Source organism: Leptinotarsa decemlineata, unplaced genomic scaffold (assembly GCF_025532065.1).
Source record: "Leptinotarsa decemlineata unplaced genomic scaffold, Ldec_3_MD MMD2_tig00001719_RagTag_RagTag, whole genome shotgun sequence".
NCBI lineage: Eukaryota > Metazoa > Arthropoda > Insecta > Coleoptera > Chrysomelidae > Leptinotarsa > Leptinotarsa decemlineata.
The window spans coordinates 11,092,652-11,115,838 of record NW_027412569.1 but is presented as its reverse complement, the minus strand read 5'-3'; the positions used below and the strand labels follow the sequence as shown (position 1 = coordinate 11,115,838).

Sequence of the window (23,187 nt, the reverse complement as noted above, 5' to 3'; positions counted from 1 at the left end):
AGTTTTTCAATAATAACCTGATATCTAGCGATAGGACTCCCTGAACTAGCAATATTGCACTTCCAAAGGATGATTACGCTCGGATAATTTTCATCACATTGAGTAGTGTGTAACGCTCTGGAAAATATTGTTCAGAGATAACAGAATGATCGTTCCGGAAAAAAGATTCATTTCGAGGATGACGCTGAAAAAACATCGTTGAAATTAAATCAGTTTTGCTCTATTTGGCGGAGCAGAACATATTCCAGAAATAAAGTGGTGTAAACATCCTGAGAAATGAAAGGAATTTTTTTTCATCCGAGTTCAGATGTTCTAAGACTCATAGCAGGAAACAAAACTGTTTTTGGGATTCCAACTTTATACAAAAAAAAGTATGGGGGAATTTTCCAAAGAAAGGAAGGAAGTAATCAATGTGAAAATAAATAACTCTATACATGGATGTGTAGATCATGCAAATAAGTAACTTTCTGACACAAACTGAAAGAAAGTCCTCCTGAAACAGCTACTTTCATATAAACATTGAATTACACGAAAAAAAAATTCTTTCGAAACAAATACTTTCATATGAATACTGAATTATACAGAAGATACTTTCCTGTACTCAGTTTGTATTTCAAACATTCGTTGTGAATTAAAAATCAGATATCATTCACATGAGTTCTACTTTAAATGAATGGTGGCAAATTGCACTTACATGGAACACTGTCATCCTAACTGGTATAATGTTTAGCCCTAAGACACTTGCCCCAAGGCTCTTTAGTACCAAGTTGGATTCAATCCCAGCTGATTTGGAAGCTATTGGGAAATTAAATTAGCCGTGCGTACTGCGACAAAAAATATATCGGTCAGTCTACGTGAGTCATCAAAAGTCGTTTCAAAGAACATGCAGCACATATCTAGTTTAGGAGACCACACAAGTCTGGTGTTGCTCGAAAAGCCTCAGCAAACGGCCATAGAATCAATGAACAATCCTAACTCTATTCATTCCAAACAGCATCAGCAAAAAATTAATCACTCCTAAAAATATAACCCCTTCAATTCAAAAATGAAGTGTTTGATACTTTTCAAAAAAGAGTTTCATTTCTGAATTCAGTATCATTATTCCCTTCTGGAATATCTATCACAGGAATACTATTCCCAAACATCAGAACTGCAACAAACTTCTCGATGTACGTTTCATCAACCGAGTTGGACCTTCAGGAGATAAACAGACCCAATCCTAACTCTATCCATTCCATTGATAGTGTTTATAATCCTCACGTCATACTTTGAATGTCCAGACTTCAAAAGCATACAATAATTCAGTGTTATATGCCGATTCCAACAGTTTTTTACATTGTTCATTGATTGTATGGCCGTTTGCTGAGACTTTTCGAGCAACACCAGACTTATGTGGTCTCATAAATCAGATATGTGCTGCATGTTCTTCGAAACGTCTTTTGATGACTCACATAGACTGACCGATATACTTTTGTCACAGTCCGAACTGCTTATTTAATTTCCCAATAGCTTCCAATGTCTTTGAACTCAGTTGAACAACAGTTGAAGTAAACATGCAATTTTAAAACTACTTCCACATTCAACTGTTGGAAAATGCAATATGATCCTTTGATTTATCTTGGTTCATACAGGAGAAAAACAAACTTTGTCTTCGTTTGTGTGGATTCCTGAGCACGAATAAATTCATCGCCTGAGGTATACTGACAAGTCAGCAGTAAGCGCAATATGCATCCAGAGAAAATATTCATGTTTTCACGTTCAAAAAGTCTCAATTCCTCGACAGAATTCCGAATTACTATTCAAAACTACATTGGAACTAATAGAAATGAAATTCATAAACTTTGGAACAATTTCAGTTGAAAGGAAGGAAGAATTAACATCAACAGAATCTAGCTATCTGCACTCAATTCCTTTGGCATCAAGTCATTTAATTCAACATTCGAATAAAGCAACACCCTTAACCAATGATTTAAAGTGGAGACCCGAACCAATAATGATTTATTTTCTTTCGGGGCAACTATAACTATCAACCGCAGGTGTAGACGAAACGTTGTGCATCAAACATTACCAAAAATTTTGGGAAATAGCTTTGACATATTTCATGCTGAATTGAAGTTTTTCACAAAATCAATTTACCAAACATATATTCTCCTATAGAGTATATAGCTGTCCGTAACGGTATTAAGAAGTGTTTCAGTAATTTTTCCACTACAATTTACATGTTCTAATAGTATGTACCGGCCATATAACTCACCTCTTGTATCCTTCTATGCACGCTGACTTTATGCCACTGGTTGTCATCGAATCGTACTTTGTTGGGCTTTATTTGCATCTCCTGTTTTCCATTAGACAATCCCATGGTGAGACTGAGACACCCGTCTTTTATTGCAACATTCAGGTAATCGTTACCATCCCCTGTAAAAAAAGGAGTATTCTACAGGTGGTTCAGTGAAATCTCTATTACTCATATATGTCATGTTTCTTCAATCAATAAGCTAAACTCCGCCAAGATAAAAATAAAGACCATTTATTATCATTATTATTATTTCCTGAAAGTCATCGCATTTTTGAAAATCTACAAAAAAGGCAACAAGTCTGTTTGATATAGACGATTGCTACCATCAGTGGATGACAGAAGTTATCTTTTATCACTAGACGGTTTTAGAGTCTTTCGCAAATATACAGGGCTTTTCATGATGAGCGTTAATTAGCCGTTTCTGACAAACTATTTATTGGATCAACCTGAAAATTTCACAGTATGCATAAATCAATATGACCTACACGCCTAAAATAATTCAGACGAAGCGGCGTTGTCGCTTCTACTATAAAGTAGCGGCTTCTTTGATTTTTCAAATGGAACACCCCGTATATAATATCATGTTATGATTCATTATCACTTTGTCAACAATTCATATACTATTTCCTATATTACCTATCTATTACCGTTTAGAAGATATAAATTAATTTCGATATTTTTTTTTACCAAACATGAACTTTTATAAATGCTGATAATATTGAACTCTCTTGCACTAAAACAATCAAATTTGAAATGGAGTGGATTGATACTATGAGGATCTTTACTCCGAGTCACATTTTCATTTGCCCCATACAGGGTCTTCAAAAAATGTAGATACTTTGATCTCATGAAAAAATGAGTGGAACTCAATTTTTTCAAATGGAACACCCTGTATATTTCAACATTTTTGAGCTCTACATTCAATTTTAGATTAACTTTGTTTGAGTAATACTATTTCTATTTTGAACTGTTTTCGAGATAAACTGTTTCAAACAGAAACTGACGTGGTTTTCTTGCTCTTTTTTTTGAATTCATCACTTATTTTGGATATTCAACATTTTTTTTATACTTAGTAATATTTCTTTTTGGTCCAGTTTTATAACTGTCTCAGATCAGTCAATTTGAAATTGGTATGTACCTACCTTAGAAAAAGTTACAATTTGTATACATTAAGGTATTGGTCTCTAACGTACAACAGTACACATTAATATTTTTTAATAGGTTGCTTTGGAAAAATAAATAAACCAATTATTTAACGTCAGACTTTCGTTGGTGGTTTTGACTGATTGTGATAGCTACCAATTATAATGGAATAATGTCAAAATTAGGTTACAGTAATGAAGATTTCTTGAATTTATTAATAATTTATGGTGAGAGCAATAGAATTGCAAGTAGAACATGCCGAGTATTTCATGAAAGATATCCACAACTTTTGAAGCCGAATAATAATGAGATAAATCGACTACTAAAAAACTGTAGGTTGAATAGAACCTTCCGTCCAAAAATCATTCGTTAGAAGACTGAAATGGATGATGATGACAATGGTATAACAGTTTTGGGATACTTTCATGCATTTCCAAATGCATCTCTGCACGATGCTGAAAGGAAGATAGGTATACCCTATGTGACAATTTTTCGAATTCTTAATATGCATAAATGGCATCCCTATAAGTTCTACTGTGTCCAACATTTGAAAGAGACTGATTTACCTTGTAGAGTGGAATTCTTTGAATGGTTACTTGTCAAGACTCAAAAGGATGAACATTTCCTTGACAATATCATATGGAAAGATGAGGCCAAGTTCACAAAAAATGGAGTTTTCAATAGACACAACAGTCATTATTGGGTGCCAGAAAATCCCCATGTTGTCCGCCAAAGGGGTTTTCAAGAAAGATGGCAATTCAATGTATTTTGTGCCATAAAGAATGAGTCAATTTTCTATATCGAGTTTTATGGTGATAATATGAATGCATCAAAATATGATGATTTACTGAGGAATGGAATTCAAATGATTTTAAATAATAGACCAGGAAGAGAACGTGTATGGTACCAAATAGATGGTGCTCCACCCCATAATTCTCATTCAGTCAGCGAAGCTTCAACCGAAATCTCCGAAGACAGATGGATTGGTAATAATGGACCTTTTCGTTGGCCTCCTAGAACACCAGATGGCAATCCATTAGATTATTTCGTGTGGGGTTTCATTAAAAATATGGTTTACTCTACTTCAATAACAACAATGGAAGATATGAAATCGAGAGTTACAACTGCTTTCAATAGTTTGACTCCAGACTTGATCAGAAGCGCTACACATGACAATCTTTTGAAGAGATTACATGTTTGTTCAAGTAGAGGTGGAAATGTGTTTGAACATATTCTGAAATACACTGACGATTAAATTAACTCATTAATTTATGGGTTTATTATTTTCAGTTCGTGTTTCAGCGTTAATTAAACTATTTTTTAAAGAGAAGTTTCATTCGATGGTTGAGGAGTATTTCAATAATTATCTTCTCATTGTATTATCTGTGACTAATTGAGAAACATCAAACGAAATCTGTTTTACAAAAATGAGTGATGAACAAGGAAACCATGTCAATTTCCGTTTGAAACAGTTTTTCTCGAAAACAGTTCAAAATAGAAATAGTATTATCTGAACAAAGTTGATCTAAAATTGGATGTAGAGCTCAAAAATGTTGAGATATACAGGGTGTTTCATTTGAAAAAATTGAGTTCCACTCATTTTTTCATGAGATCAAAGTATCTGCATTTTGTCCCTGTATGAGGCAAATGAAAATATGACTCGCAGTGAAGATCCTCATAGTATCACTCCACTCCATTTAAAATTTGATCGTTTTAGTGCAAGAGAGTTCAAGATTATCAGCATTTATAAAAGTTCATGTTTGGTAAAAAAAATATCGAAATTAATTTATATCTTCTAAACGGTAATAGATAGGTATAGGAAGATAGTATATGAATTTGTTGACAAAGTGATAATGAATCATTATATGATATTATATACGGGGTGTTCCATTTGAAAAATCAAAGGAGCCGCTACTTTATAGTAGAAGCGACAACGCCGCTTCGTCTAAAATATTTTACGGGTGTAGGTCATATTAACTTATGCATACTGTGGAATTTTCAGGTTGATCCGTTGAATAGTTTGCCAGAAACGGCTAATTAACGCTCATCATGAAAAGCCCTGTATAGTGAATAGACAGTAAATACGGAGTGACTTCTGAATAGTCTTAATGTTGTGACATTTGAACAGTTCGAAGAAGGCAAAAACTGAACTGGATTACATCTCCGTTAGTCACCCTGTATCTGTATCTGTAGAGTAGGGAGGGTGAGTGTGAATCCACAGCACTTAGCCCACATGTGACTCCTCCTGAGGAGTTGTCCTCCTAGGTCATCGTCCATCCTGTCCTTACCAGGAAGGTGGACAGGTCAGTAGGAGACATCTCCTTCATGTAGGTGCAGGCCAAGACTCGCCGAACACACACTCTCTTATTGAAGATAACTCATGGATTGATTATGTAGGTGTTTCCTTAGCTGACAGTGGCCAGTCAGAAATCCTACTGTTGAGTATAGGTTTTTCCTGGTAATCGCCAGATATTTCTTCGGCGCCAGCTTCTCAGGGTCGCCCATTCCTTCTCATCTCGTTATGGATTGAGCATGGGTGTAACATTTGGCTTGTTCCGCAATTGTCGAAGTTATCAAACTGTAGGTGCCACTGGGTCCTAAAATTCTTAGTCCAGCCGCTTCCTTGGCTGACGAGTCGGCAATGCGATTACCTTTACTACTCTCTTGCCCTTCAATCCACCTCAGGGTGATGTTATATCTACCGAGGCTTTGGCTAAATCTTGGTCGCACTATAGTACTAGCACTGAGGTAACACGTTCAAGCCTAATAGGGCTTTTCTGCTGTCAGTGCAGATTGTTATGTTTCTGCCAGAAACTCCTTTCTTGGTTATTTCTTTTGTGGCGATTGAGATACCAGTCAGTTCTGTTTGGACACGCTGGTATTTTTTCCCATTCTCCAATTAATCCTTAGGCTTAGTGACCTGGAGTACACTCCACATCCTGAGGCTTCTTTGGTTTTTGAGCCGTCTGTATATATGCGTATTGGATTTGTACCACCTTATCAGCAAAACACATATCAAAAACGTTGACGAATCAAATCAATCTGACATGAGTAATAACCAATCAGGAGAGGGCACTTTCCTTGATTCCCTACCTACTACCATTAATACGGGTGAATACGGAGCTTCTCAGCCAGACGTTGATGAGACTTCAAGATACTACTTTTATTATTACAGTTAAAGCATACCAATCTCAGTTATAATAGGTGGTATGCTAATTGAGTTGAAGAATGTGACAGCCGATCATTTTTTCCCACATGCAGCAGCAGGATTTTGGGTCTGATTTCTTTTTGTTGGAAGATTACTTGCGTTCAGCCTAAAAAGGGAAAGAAAAAGCTTCTAAATAACCATATAGCAGATGCTTTGCTATCAGTGATATCAAAAATTATGAAGAAAGTTGTGAACCCAAATATCTTTGAATATTTGGCGAGCTTAGGACACAGCTTTAGCAATCATCAATATGGCTTTCAGAAACAAGATCAAAGGGCGATCTTCTATCTTCTATGCTTAGCTTATGTCATTACGATTACGATTTACGATTTTAAATGCTTCACTGGAATAATATCCTCGTTTATTTCTGAAATAAAGTCTAGAAAATAAAAAAGACTGTTTTCTATATAGCGAGCCTGATAAAAATTAAAGGGCCCATATAATTTTATATTTCACACTAGAGCGAAAAGTCCTGGAATATTCTCTGAAACAGCAATGAAAAGCAGCGAAATTACAACGAAGTGCACAGGAAGTCGAGTTTAAACGACTCTACTTATATATGCAGCCAGTTTCATAATTCAAATTTGAATGAAGTTTTCAGTTCCTGCTGAAGCATAACTGTCGGTCGTTCACGTTATATCTTAATCACTCGAGTTTATTGCTAGACAATCATATTATTTGAGTTAAATATCAGACTCTCAAATTTGATTCACTTCTTCAGAGTGCTTGGAAAAAATAAAAGCAAGTTTCACTTGTGGAAACATTCACTATTCTGCATATGCAAATTTTCCAGTTCCTCCTTAGCGAACTTTACTCTAAAAAAAAAAGACATCCTCTCTGATAGAACAAAAAAACAGAAAAGTAAGGGAGCAAAATTAAATGCTTCGGCAGAAATTTTGAGTAACCATATTGTAGGTCATTTAATTAGGAAGCAAACCTGGAAGGTGAATAAGACTTGAATTTGCTGAATAATTAGGTGATACCAAACAATACCAAACCCCCCATCAGTCAGAGAAGGGGTTGTTTTCCAACATGATGAAACTCCTTCTCAGTAGTACTGTGGCATAATAACTTCCTGGCTCTATGAATATGTAGGGAAGGTTCTACAGAATGGCCACTTAGATTACCTGAGTTGACTCCGCTTGAACTACTGAAGAACAAAACGTTTTGTCCGCTACTGCGGCAGGTATCATCAGTGGTAAGTGCGTTGACTGCGAAGAGAAAAGTAATTTCTCGAAGTCTCAGCAACAACTGTATTCCACTGAAAAGTAACCCAATTCAACAAATTTGAGTCAGTTACATAAAATACACTCCATATTTCATTCTCCGACACATTTGCCTACAGATATATTTTGATTGAAATCAATAAATCCGGTGGAATAGAAAATGTCGTGGAAAATTCTGACGAATCACGCTTGTATATCTCTGATGTACTGAATATATTACATCATAGTACTAACAGTAACTTTCTCTGCTCAAAAGTGAACTTTATCTGTTTTGTCTTCGTTTTTCATTGGTACAAGAAAAAATTCTGTATAGAAGAATGTATTTTTCACGTATTTCATTGACGACGCACGTGTATTCTTTCATCATCACAACTATGATTCCCACTTTCTGGTCCTTCGAGCCGGATTTCCTCATTATTCCTTGCAAAAGTACTCACCCGTATAAAAAAGCAATCCGCTGGGCTGCCTCGTCTTGAAATAGAAGGTGACGGAATCTTGAGCACTAACGATGGGCTCTCCCCCCGTCTGGCTGAGATCGTATGATAGAAACTCCGTACCGCGGAAGACGGCTTCTGACGGGGCCTTATCTGGAACAAAACAATAAACTGTTAACTCGTTCGGGAAATTTCCCTTTGAAGCGTTTGTCAGGGCTGTCAAGACGTTCTTTTAGTTCGTTTGTGTCCCTGATAAGAGGCGGGGAACGTTAAGAGACATTCGTCACGGGGGCGTGAGGGGATTAACTTGTGGAGTTCCATTTGGATAATTTGGAATGTCTATCACCTTCACTGTCGGCTGATGTTTGTGAAAGTTATCGTAAAGAGGAAAAAATTTGAGGCAAGATAAAGGTTTACTCGTCTTGAGGAATTGCGACAAAGTTGACGTCATCGGGACATGAACTATGATACATTTCCAAATGGGATTTCATATAAATATATTGTACCAGGCGAAACGCTAACCATGCGTTACAATAATGTGATGCATTGTGACGCCTGAAGATGCTATTGCATAGCAAAAGTCGTGTCGCGTCAAATGGAAATCTCACATTGAATTGTTTCTTGATTACGACAATAACCCTTTGTCTTCTCTTTCTGACCATTACTGTTAGAATCAGTACCAATGTGATCAATCCTACTGACTGCGCCAGTTGAATACTCGGAAGTATCATAATCAGTACTGATTTGATCGATCCGAAAATAACTCCTAATATCAACGCGTTATTGGTATTATCGGCTACCTCTATCCTACTGACTGCGCCAGTTGAATACTAGAAACGGAAAACTTTTTTTTCAAAAAGGACCAATTTTATGGGAGAACAGCTCGATACGACTTTCTTTAGCAAGAGTTACAAACAGAATGGATAAAATATAAGTTGAAACGGTATGCATCGTTCATCTTTCCATGAGAACAGCAAACTATGAGAACGTATGGTCGTTCCATAACTCTTCCCATCTTGAGTTCCAGAAGTGATGGAGTCATTTTTGTTCGGAAGAGACAATTTCGATTTATGGGATATTTTCTTCATTCTTCATCTTCTTCGGACATTCTGATCATCACTATAAGAATCAGTACCGATTTGATCGATCTTAAAACAATTCCGAATATCAACGCTATTGGTATTAACGACTACACCGATCCTACTGACTGCGCCAGTTAAATACTCAGAACGGAAAATTGCTTTCACAAAAAGCATCCATTTAAGGAAAGAACGAGTCGAAACGACTTCCTGTAGCAAAAGTTACAAAAAGAATGGATAAAATATGAGTTGAAATGGTTTGCATCGCTCCGCAAGTCCAGATAAGGATTGTTTTTGGAAAAGCGCTGTTAGCAGATCATGCTTTCATGATCTGCTAACAGATAACATAACTCTTCCTTCCTCAAGTTCCAAAAATAACGGAGTTGTTTTCGTCCGTCCAAAAATAACGGAGTCATTTGGGTATGGTACCCTTTTTTTGTCTCTTTATGATCATCCCTATTAGAATCAGTACCAGTTTGATAGATCTGAAAATGATTCCGAATATCAACGCGTTATTGGTGTTATAGACCACATCGATCCTACTGACTGCGCCAGTAAAATACCTGGAATGAAAAATTGTCGGTTCAAAAAGTATTTACTTTCCAAAGAACAAGTTGAGGTGACCTTCTCCAGAAAGAGTAACGAACATAATGGATAAAATATGAGCATAGCTCGGCAAGTCCAGATAAAGATTTCTTGGAAGAGCGCTGTCAGCAGATCATGTTTTCATGATTACAGCTAGCATCATGAACGGTCTTTTCATAACTCACTATTCATCCAAATTATTTTGAAAAATCTTTTAATGAAAGAAAAATCATTTGGATTATCGGAGCAGAAATAGAAATGACAAATGCATTACTGAATGAACTAATTTGATAACCGACCAATTTCATATACCTTGCGGAGAATTCAGAACTTCAATGGGCCTTAATTAATCTATTCCAAAACCCCAGCTTAAGAGAGCTATTAGAGAGCCGCGTCAAAAGCACTAAATGGGTCAACATAACAACCAACCACATCCTCTTTACACTCAACTAATGGTGATCCGAATTCCAAACATCACGTTAACAAAGCTCATCTGCATTTTGAAGGTTACCATTCGTGACTTTTCATCAATTTAAATGTATATGTGGCACGAAAACTCGAAAAAGAAAGATTGTCTGCCATGAGAGGTTGATACTTGCGTTTTCTGGGAGTGTATTACGGAAAATATTCAATTAAGTTTTCATGAAGGATTGTAGATTGTAATGGATTACTAGGCTCTCCATTCATCAGAAGCACTCGAAATAAGTACCACTATGTTAGTTCCTGGAGTTACTAACAGCATTGAATCGAGTGAATTTAGTTCTGCAATGGAAGTCACTTGTAGCTATCAATAATTTAATTCAACCTGAATGATTGTGAGCATTGAAAAAGCAAAATCCAGAGTAGTAGACCGTGCTCAAGTTGAACCTAAAGTTCCAGCAGTGTGATGTGCGTTGACGATGAGAGTCAGCGTACATACTAATACATACCATACTCTATACTCAACATTCTCAAGTGTCACGATGCAAAATTCGCCAAGTTGTGATCTGTGGAAGGCCGAGTTCTTGCGAGCAAGTCAAGTGCCTTGGATTCTCCTGCACACTCTCACAGACAGTGGCGGTGTTTTCGACATATCTTGCGTTTCGTCGACTTACGGGTGTTGGTCGATCATTTACTTAACCAGTGGACTCATATTCATCCAGTACATTGCGTGTAGTCTCCTCGGTACGATTATGGCCACCATGAAATGGGCGGAGCGCTTGTTACGTTTACCGAATTGACATCTGATTTTACAGATCGCCGTTATCAATTAAAAAAGTACGGAAACCCTTTTTGAAAGACCCTATACTACAATTATCAATTTTAATACAGTGAATTTCAGTTTTTCATGGACATAAGGTTCACTAGGCTATGCTCACTGGCCTATGCCTTACTTTGGATCGTTTTGAATCTACTTGGACCATATTGTATAACTTTGGTCCTGGATATAACAAACATCCCTAGAATATGTTTTTTTCTGCTTTGGAATCATGAGTATAAGTTTCTCTGTATCATGTACTATATGCATGGTAAATAATTTCTAATATTTCTCTATTTGCATGCTGCTTGTAAATTATACTCTCGTAATATACGGGGTGTAACTGAATAAGTGTAAAACATTCAAGGAGGTGATTCCTCATCGAAAAAAAAGGATCTTTCATATAAAGAAACTTCATTGGAGCATCCCTTGTTAAGATACATCTCCTTAAAAGGGGTACATAAAACTTGTATAACAATTTTTTTCACAGGCACTGAAAAAGTTACAATATTGAAATTAATCTGACGTTTTGTACTACCAAAAAGACACTTAGCCAGTAATTTATTTGGTTTACCACATGGTTGTAAGGCGTGGAAAACGCGACCCCTAAAATTTATTTCCAATGTAACTTTTTGTCTTATTTGTTTACCATTCAAAAATTTATTTCCGATAGCTTGTTTCATTCTAAACAAAAAATGTCTCCTGGTTTTTTTTGCCCAAAATAAACCAGTTCGCAGCAAAAAATTATTTTACGAACAACTACAGAGATACATCGTCATGAATGCGAACTGGATTAATTGTTATTTTGTAGTTAGTACCTGCATTAAACGATTAAAGGGAAATAAAGAAAACTAATTTATTAATAACAAAACGCACAACATGTAGAAATCATAGTAAATGTTCAATATGTCTACCTTCAGACATTACGCATGCGTCTAGACGTCGGCGCACTGAGCCACGTATTCGCTCAAATATTCCTGGAGTCTCTCTGATTACCCTGCACGCATCGGTGATGCGGTTTCTTAAGTCCTCTACATCGCGAACAGGAGTACGATGAACCAAATGCTGTAAATGGCCCCAAATAGAGAAATCGAGAGGACTGAGATCCGGGGATCGAGCGGGCCAGTTCTGAGGTCCTCCTCGACCTATCCACTGATTTGCATATGTTTCAGTTGAATTCTGACGTGCTACTTGACTAAAATGGGCGGGAGCCACATCATGCATAAAAAACATATCCCTTCTGATGCCCGAAGGAACTTCCTTCAGCAGTACTGGATGCACTTCTCTTAAAAATTGAACGTATGCCTCACCATTTAATCAAGGAGGTAGAAAATGAGGCCCAATTGAATCATCCCCAATAACTCCGAGCCACACGTTAAGAGAAAACTGATCTTGATGGTTGATTTCGACAATAGCGTGAGGGTTTTCATCAGCCCAAATGTGGTAATTATGAAAATCAATAATTTTGTCCCGAGAAAAACTACATTCGTCTGTGAATTCTATCGTCTTCAGAAAGCCACAATTTCTTCTAATCATTTCCAGCATCCAATTGCAAAATTCAAGATGGTTCAGAAAGATGGTAAGGGTAGGAGTTGTTCCTTTAAAATTCGAAATAACGTCATATGATCAACATTTAGCTGGAAAGCAATCTTTCTGGTACTTGTAGTAGGTTGTTCTTCAGCTTCCTCAAGCTGTGGTGTTCGTACTTCTCGATGGCGACCACAATCCTTGTAGAAGCTTCTAACCCATTCCCCTGCGACAGACCTTAAACGCAGTGCATATCAGCCATTTTCTCATTCGTGTATGCCATTTTAATAACAAGTGAATCATTAAAGTAAAAAATTGTATGTATGCTATAAGAGTTTGACAACTTCATTTAGATCAATAAGTAATTTTTTGTACCCATTTGTATTTTCTATAATATTATTGTTGTTCAAAATTTATAATAATAATAATAGTTCTATCGAAATGATTTGCAATTTTTTTAGTTACCTCTGCTTTTTCGAAATCAAAGGTTTGTTTAAGAAAATAGTGATTGAAACTTTGCACCAGTCATGTTAAAATTTTTATAGCAAATTTTTAATTTCTCCCTAAAAATGTTCGTATGAGTAAAAATGTATCAGAAAAATTAAACTCCATGATGAGTTTCTTATGTATACATGAATTGATGACAATTAACCGAACTTTTATAAAATAAAGGGGATATTTGTCAAAAATAAGCAAAACGTTAACTTTATCCTAGTTGCATAAAATTTAGGATATGGATATAAAATTGCCGTAGACACAACTTTTTCAAGTAACTTTTTGTTAAATTCGATCTAGAAATGCACTATTTCATCAAAAAAATAAGTTGAATTTGACAAACACTGAACGTTAGTTAGTCGCAGTTGGCCGCATCATTTCAAGTTAAATTTAAAGCACAAACAAGTGCTGGAGTTGAACTTCATTGAAACTTCTCAAAAAAAAAAGTTTCTCATATGGTGCGCACTTTAATGGTGACACTGTATAAACATGAAAATATCTACTGCCGGTGATATTTCAAAAATAACATTTCAATTGCGTTTTATGTTATTTGGATCTCATGTATAATTAATTCTCCCTTCCAATGCATTTCTTACACTTTCTTCTTAGATTTAGTTGTCGGAAGTGTGTGTGATTTCACTTTGAATCACGAATGAATCAGAAACTGTTTATACGCTCCGTGAATTTCACAATTTGGCAATGTTCATTATTTGTATTGTTCCTATTGATCAATCGAAGAAGAAGCGGGGCAAGGCCTGTGACGTCACGGGCCTAGAAAACCTGATATTTATCAATTAATTACGGGAAAACAAAGCTATTTAGAGAGCTGGAACGAAGTACTTTATTTTTCAATTTGAAATCACTACCAAATGAACTGTAAACCAAAAATCATAAAACAAGCTCATTGCTATGTTTTATCTGGAAAATAGGCACTGGATTACAGAAGGCAAATCCATGAACAATCCAAATTATGCAAAAATGACAAACATTGAACACCTTCCATCTGCAGTGTTTTCCGAAAACCCTCCTAATTTAAAATTCGTATCCCAAATAGAAAAGCAGCTATCCATCCACGCATTACTGATACTGTTTGCACATTATTCCTGAACAACCCCGTATAACGAGCATCTGCAGTGTGAGGGGTGGCAGACAAGCGATATCGTTCCCGTGGGTCCAAAGTCTTCTTCACGCCCTACTTTCTCGAATTGGGCCAACGCTGTCGGCTGGGGTGTAGGTGAGGGGGGGGGGTGATGGCTCTTTATCATAATTGAATGAACTTTAGGTGATTAGAGCAATACAGCCTACAATTATGTCATTACGGCGGAAGTGTTTCTGGAATTGGGGTGTCGAATGAAATTCAATTTGTTTCGGTGGGATAATTTAGGTTAGGGATATGGATGAAACGCGAGATTGTGATAATACACGAGGAATACATTGAATGTCGAAACTATTACGTGGAATGTCATATCCACACGAAATATATGCAGGAAATACATAATAATACGAATCATTTTCAATTTGACTACTGAAAGATGGCGTAAAAAAGTATTTACAGTGCAAAGTTAGCATAGGAATGCATCGTCTCCAGTACTTTCTGAACGGTATTGCATTATTCATCGCTGATACTATTTGGTTGATAGTCTGGTTATACCTAGAGGTAACAACGCCATCCAGATAGATCTTCTATTGTGGAATGGGGTAGTTTTCCAACGAGATGGGGCAGTTCATCGCGAACATCAGTCTTGGTGATGGATTGGGAAGAGAATAGCCACCCAGATCCCCCGATTCAACCCCACCAGACTTTTTTCATGGAAATGGTTATAATCAGCCAACTACTGTGTGAATTTGTGTGAAGAAATTACCAGATGGTGTAGACTACTAACATCTGACAATTTTCAGAATGTAAGACAGGACAAAGAGACGATCCTTTATATTATTGTTTTCAAGTTGATGGTGCTCCACTTGAAGAGTTGATGGAGTGAGTTTTAATGTTAGGTTCTACATTCTATATCCAAATTAAATACAAACTCGAAACAGTATTACATTTTTTTTCTGATATTGCTTTTCGTTTGTCTTTTCTGAGATATTAGAAAGTTGAATACAAAAAGACCCGGATTATTATTTCTATTTGAAATTTTTGACATACGGGTCATTGTGAGCAAGAGGTGACAAACAAATGGTTGTTTTCCACTTAGAAATATGTTTTCCTCATTATGTTGAGGTTCTTCAGGATTTTTTTCACAGTCAAAATATTGAATGCCTATTTATGATTGAAATGCACTATAAAAATTATTGATTCGAAAATTTCACTCACATGGACAACAACCAGTTTCTTTTTTGATAATTTCGAAAGATAAAACCCCAATTTTTCTACGAAAGAAGAGATACTTATGTTTTTGTCACGATGGAAGTTCCAAAAACTGATTACCAAAAAAATACTGTTTTCAATTTACAAGTATTTTCTGTTGCAGTCAGATGATCGAGTGAATAAAAAAAACATTCCGGAGTTCCGAGCCATATACCACTCTTTTCCAAAAAAGAGGTGATTTTTATTTTTCTCAAAGTATTCATTTATTTTTTATTGTTTTTTCACAATATCGGACTCTTCCTCCGTATAATAATCCTCATTGACCGTACGACCATGTGGGAAGAACTCCTGATGCACTGCAGTAGTAGGAGTAGCGCCACTTCCGAACATCCCCACTTTTTCACTTTTGCCGCACCCAGTCGACCAATCAGAACCTACCGCCCGTACAGCGCGTACATCCGATCGGAACCTTGTGGAACATCCAACTCAAGGTAGGTGTGTTTCGGAGAGTGGGAGAGAGAAACTTGTGACGTAATCGATGCAGAGAAGGATGGAATGAGTATCGAAAGATTCAAAGAGCGTGGTCATCGGCAGCTGAGTGGAATTAAATTGAAAAAACTTATCTGTATGAGATGAGTCAGTGCAGAAACGTAAAATCGTTCTCTGCTAAAAGTTTTCGCACACTCAAGTCACATTTCGCCAACGTACTATCGAAATCAGTTTGTGTGACCGATAGCTATCTTCTGGAGCGAGTAAAATTTGGTTTTGAATGTGCATCAAGATCTCATCTTAATTAGCGCTTACTTATACCACTAGTAAACATTTTTCTGCTGTACAATCACCGTATGTTACTGTCAATATCTCGAGTAATTTTGAGCACCAAATTATATCTCTAAGGATGTAGAAACTTCAACATTCGTGCTCCTCTAGTCTTGGAAACCTCAATAATTCAGGTATTCAGACACTTTATTATACTGTTTCGAATAATTTTGTTTGTGAATCAAATAGAGCAGCTATACCGATACATTTAACGGCATCCGATACAGTTGGCGCATATTCATACAAATTTCCTCGAGCAAATCTCGAACAACCACTCCAGATTCTCCAATGCAAACTATCCATTTCGCCGGCACGGACCCAATTACCGCATTTCCTTATTCCAGTTCGACTATTGAGAACGACTCGCTGTGCTTCTTACCACAACAATGTCAGGTGCACTTAGAATAATTGCTCCCCTTTGTTCCATGAAATTTCTATAGCAACTACAGACATTTCTACTTGAGTCATCCCGAACACCGGCTCCAACCAATGAGATGCAAATAAAACAATACTCGTCCGTCTCAGAGGCTACTTCGTATACGGAGTTCGCTACGAGATAATTTCAGTTGGACTGGAGTACTGTGCAAATTTAAACAAAGCTCGAGACATTTGCACAAAGACCAAAATAGTTCTTGAACAATTACGTTCGTGATGTGATGATCATGGAAATGATATATAAATTATATACAGGATGTAACATGAGTACGTTAAAATATTCAAGTGACGTATTTCTGAGACAATTTTGAGAAAAAAAGTCTATATGAACTTGTGTCCGAAAATACTTCATTTCGGAGATACGGGGTGTTGAAATTGAACTTTTATGTTTGCTTTTTGAAAATAAATCTTGCAAAAAATAAATCATTCGCACGAAATTCTGTATCCGGGGTTTTTTTGACGTAAAAAATTATAATGTCGTATTACTTTTCATGTAACATCTAGAGGGCGCAGCGTACGCTGTTATTATTTATTTTAAATTGCCCTAAATTTTTTGACAGTAAACTTTTGGTACTTTTCATGAAAAAACCTATTGTCCACACCTTTTGCAAGTAATACAGGTACACTTCTTCAACAACGCTGGAGGTGATTTCCGAGATATTTACAATTTTCTATAACGATGCATATTACTTAGCTTCTCCCAACCAGCAAAGTTGTTTTATAATTCCATAGTGTTGCAACAGTTTTATTTTATTAGTATTTTATAATTACTTCCAAAATGCTAATTGATTGTATTAGATGATCAGTGAACACAATACAGTTGTAGGCAATAAAATTGTTTTATAAAATAATCAGGAAATTATCACAGAATCGTTTTTACAACTAACTCATTGAACTTATTTTCCTATAAAAGTGGATTGTTATATAGCAGTTTTATAACACTCTTCTGCGAGATTTTTGTGATAGTTATAAAACTATTTCAAGCTTATTTTATAACTGTTTCTTGTAGCTTCAATGAAATTATTTTATTAAAATGCTTTCAGACACAATTTTATTTTCATTACCATATTGTCACTTCAATGATAATTTCCCAACTATTTTATAGCATGGTATATTTACTACAATTCAAAAACACTAATATAATTGTTATAAAATCAAATTGCTTTTGCTAATATACATTTGCTGCCACAAAGAATAAAATGCAGCATTTAAGAACAACCAGCTGACATCGATTCCTAATCACAACTTTGTAAAATTCTTCAAAATTTTAGATGTATTTAGTAATAATATTTTTCTTATCGTTATCGTTTTTGGCTCTATTATATTTTATAACGCCTACTTGGAACTACTAAAAAACTCTTATAAAATTGTCTTCTGATTATTTTATAAGTATCGCTTGAATATGTTGCAAAAGTGCAGTAAGGGAAGTCTTTACAAAACTACTTTTTAAGAGCGTTAGACAAATTTCATAGTAACTGCCAAAATGTTTATAAAACTGTTTTGTAGTGTTTGTAAAAGGCCTTATAAAATATTGAAAATAACTATAATGTTTTATAAAACGGTGCCAATTTCCTATTTATAGCAGTTTTATAAACATATTGAAAACATTTCTGGGAGAAATGCAGTTTTATAATTTGTTTCTCCGAAACGTTTCCGCAACTATTATAAAATACGAAATTGCTAGTTGGGCTAGGACGCCCAAGTTGCTGAGAACATTACAAAAACTAACTATGTGGTGGATCTCGTCAAAATGAACAACTTCTTCCTATAAAATGTTTAACGAAAAATGATTCGTTTTCGAAATACAGATTGTTGAAATTTTTCAAAACATGGTAGGTTTTTGTCAAAAGTTTTTTGCAATTTTAGTTATTTTCATCAAACTTCATACGCAGTATACCCGTACAGACTTCTTCTAAACTGAGCATTATCGAACTGAGCATTATCGAACATTATCAATCCAAATTAAATAAATTTGTCACGTTTAATTTCAATTCTACAGTTCTTGTAGTCCGTGGCTGTCCTACTGCAGAATTTGTTTCAAAGCTTCCAGATTCGGAAAGTCGCCGGAAAAGATTCGCAAATGTCGCTGCACAAGGAGTCACGCGTTGGGGATACCTTTTCTGATAGATGCGTCTAGCTTTGCTTGAATTTCCGTCAGCCAAGTCGTATGCAAAAACCATATCAGCCATCTCAGTGTTCGTATAGTTGGGCATGGATCCAAAAAATCACTTCATAAACTCCCAACTGTGAATTTGTAAATTAATAGTTGAAAATGTGACAGCGAACTTCTATTTTTATAAACAAACTTCCATTGCCTACTCGATTTGATTAACTTAATTTGCAAGCAGAGAGTGACAAAAATTATTGAAATAATATTTTGCTATAAAGTTATATGCATCGATATAGAAAATTGTAAATATCTCGAAAACGGTCCCCTCCAGTGTTGTTGAGGAGATGTACCTTCACTCATGAAAGGTGTGAGAATCAGGTTTTTTCATGAGAAGTACCAAAAGTTCACTGTCAAAAAGTTAGAACAATTTGAAATAAATAATGACAGCGTACGCAGCGCCCTCTGGATGTTACATGAAAATTAATACAAAATTATGATTTTCCACGTAAAAAAAACCCAGAGTACCGAATTTCGTGCAAATAACTTATTTTTTGCAAAAGTTATTTTCAAAAAGCGAACAAATAAATTCAATTTCAACATCCCGTATCTCCGAAACGAAGCATTTTCGTACACAAGTTTATATATACTTTTTTTCTCAAAATTGTCTCAGGAATACGTCACTCAGATATTTTAACGTAGTTCTGTTACACCCTGTACATATAGGACGGTCACGTCAATGCTGAAGAATATCAAATGAATATATATCGAAAATTTGTTTAAGGTGACAGAAAAAATATCGTGAAGGTTTGAGCCCTCAATATTTAGAGGTCTACCTTCTTCAATTTCTATTCATTATTTGTGCTTTCTTTTTTGCGTCAAAGCTGCCAAACTATCGAGGTAAAACATTCATCTGCACAAATATTTTCATAAAATTAAATTCCCTACAAAAACGTTCCTTCGAAAATTTTCGCAAGACGCACCGTTTCCGAACAATCAACCTTTATACATCGATATATTTTTTAAATTTATTTTGGAATTTCGTAACCAACGAACAAATAATAAATATATAGAAATGAACAACATGGATTCTTCAAAGGAATTCAATGCCCTACAGAAAATGTTTTTCAACGTTTTAACATAAAATTACTTTTTCAGAAATTACTCACAATTTCAGTAGGAAAATAAATTTAATTATTGTACCTGACCCATCATCAGTAGCGGGCAGGCCAATCCAGACGGAGTGAGCCATCTGAGTATATACCGAAAAAACAAAACTATTAACTGCAGTTGATTCAGTAGGATGTCCACTGCGCCATCTGCAGACAAAGCTAGGAAACAGCTCCATAAATGTACCTCGGGGTGGGAGTCAGAATATTAGTAATATTCCGGAGAGGTTCACTTTACCTCTAAATCAATATACATTTTTTCCATGATTGAAATTTGGAGAGATAATAACATAACATATATCATTACCTTCGAACTGATAAAAATAAGATTAGGTACTGTAGGTCCATTGCGAGTCATTAGGATATGACTAGGGCTTAAGTCACCCAGCGATAACATATTGATAGCAAAGTATTTTTCATTATTATAAATATTGTTTGAGTAGTGCAAGAAAATATATTTGATAATTTGGCGAAAGAACAGGTTGACACTTAATATTTTGGCGAGGACGTGTCTGATTACTGCGGGTCAACTACTGTCTTTTGATGTCAGGATCACTAGGAGATGACAAAGTACCAGTCATCTTGTGATAATTTCCTCATAGCAAAGTGTTTTTCATTAAAATAATACTTTTTGAGCGGGACAATATATTGTAAAATTTGGCGAAAGAACCGGTATAAATTTTTACCATTTTGGCGAAAGCGCATCGATTTTTCATAATTGTGTGGAAACGTTTGCGATAATTAGTAGATAGATACACTCTTTTTCAGTAACTTCAAAAATATTTTGAGGTTTATTGAGACAAAAGAATACATTTTCAAGTCCTAATTAGGAATAAGGTAAGAATGGGTTTCAAGAAAAATATCATACTTATCAGGTACGTTCAATGGAGGTTCCATTGTCATCTTCCAATAATGTGTAGAGCAAAACGCTCGTCGAGAAACAGTATTTTTGTTTGGTCTGGAAAAAGTGTATTCAATTGAAATCGTTAAACTGTGAAGCACGTTCGATCAAAACTGGGAGCTAAGAATAAGTACATTTCGCAACTCTAAAAAATATACAATATCCAATATCAACAATCAAATTCGTTATATTCGTTTCAATTCGAGGAATGGATCCCCATTTTCAAAAGAAATTATTCATATATTCTCTATAATCATCGAATTCAATTGAATGAATCCTATAACGTATTATATTTTTCACAAAATACATGCTTATTCATTATTTGCATTATTTGAGAAACTCTCCATCATTTTGGAAAATTTCAGTATTTTCCTAAAACTACTGGAGTAGTGACGCCACAAATTATTATATACGATTCCAACCAACTACGTAAAATTTGACACCTGCGCTCCCGCCAAAATATTAAAAGCAATGCCCCGGTTCTTTCGCCAAATTATTCAATCCATTTTATCGCACTACTTAAAATAACTGAAAAATATTCATCTTGAAAAATTTCAGTGTTTTGTTGAAATTACTGAGAATTGTTTTCACAAGTGATTACATACGCTCTCACCCAACAACAGAAAAAGTATTACCTTCGCTCTCGCCAAAAAGGCGAAAGTACAGTCCCGGTTCTTTCGCCAAATTATAGAATTTTCCCCCACCGTTCAAAAATAACTAATAACTAGTTATTCTGAAAAATTTCAATATTTTACCAAATTCACTAGAAGAGAGTGTAACCATAAATTATTAAATACGCTCGCAACCAATTCGAAAAAGGTGTTACCTCTGCTTTCGCCAAAATACCAAAAGAATTTTCCCGGTTCTTTCGCCAAATTATCCAATTTTTTTCTCGCACAACTTGAAGATAGCTTGTTTTCGTGAAAAATTTCAGTATTTTCTTAAAGTTACTGAAAAAGAGTGTAATCACAGGTTATTACATACGCCGCCACTCATCGCCAAAATGTTAAAGTCATTGTCCCAGTTCTTTCGCCAAATTTTCAAATCAATTTACTGACACTGATAATATCGATGAAAAATTGATGTGCAGATCAACAGGAGTTGTTGGTAATATAATGATATGTTGACATTTGAGTAACTGAATCGTAGGAAACACTTTGTTGCCTGCTGATTTTATATATAACATAGGCACGCCTGGATAAATTGTTTATTCCCCGTTGAATAAAGCTTCTCTGTGTTATCTCCATCGGACATACACCCAACAATGAAAATAGGGACATTTCTGACACCTGGCGTCAAAAATCACGTTTCGCCGTTTTCCATGCCGTATTTCAACCACGCTGTCTCGTCCATGACGATAAATGCGCGTATTGAATAGAATCCTCGAATGACATAATCTATAATGAACGATCGACCGTATTGACAGACGGGGTGTTGAGGGTACAGCGACAACTGCGAATCGTCGTTCTATGATAGTCCCGATAAATAGACAGGATATTACGGAGATCAGGATTTGTTGACAATTCTCGGATTTGCTGGGATAGATCGTTACAGAGGGGCTTTGTGGTAGTTTGCAGGTTGTGTTGTGATCGGGAAATTAATTTCTGATTCTGTTAATGATTGTCGTTGCATTTTAAGTCATTCTATGTGTTCATCAATAACATGTTGATACAAGGAGAGGTTCTTTTTGGTTTCATTTTGGAAAAAATTCATATAAACATAAACCCTGGTTGCTTTCACTTTTGAGAAAACAGATACCCTTCTCTATTGTTTCTATTTCACAATCAGAAGAAATGTGAAAAGTTTAATGAAGGTATTTATACAAGTGTAGGTTTACTCCAATAAAAATGCCCTATTATGCCCTGATATATGATGATTTTGCGTATGGATCTAGGACTAAGGGATTATACAGATCCCAGTGTTTTAGAGGTCTGAATTTGCCTTCGTCTTTAGAATTGGAAAAGAAACCCGAGGAATCTTACAGACTCTAGCCTGATTGTAACCTTGAGCCTGATTGCCTGGATATTTATTTTGAGATCACTTTGATTTTTGCCTGAATATTTCATCAAATCGTGTTTTGTGTTATATAACTAATTTTTCTCAAAATGAAAATAATTCTGAAAATATCGTCTATGATGGGATAGTTTTTCAGTTTTCAGACATGAATCATTCCATTGAATTTTCCAGTTGAAAATTCCTTCAAATGGTATCAGTTCCC

General features: G+C 35.6%; 1 protein-coding gene across 3 annotated transcripts in view; it reads right to left on the bottom strand.

Annotated features, from left to right (window-relative positions):
* Nrx-1 (Neurexin 1) overlaps nucleotides 1-23,187 on the bottom strand; it is a 208,289-nt gene that overhangs the window by 90,886 nt on the left and 94,216 nt on the right. For all 3 annotated transcript variants that reach the window (XM_074176497.1, XM_023171873.2, XM_074176498.1), the window contains 2 exons: nucleotides 8,311-8,460; nucleotides 2,255-2,415 (listed from right to left, as the gene is read on the bottom strand). In XM_074176497.1, the coding sequence (XP_074032598.1) occupies nucleotides 2,255-2,415; nucleotides 8,311-8,460 (311 nt within the window). The remainder of the gene's footprint in view (nucleotides 1-2,254; nucleotides 2,416-8,310; nucleotides 8,461-23,187) is intronic.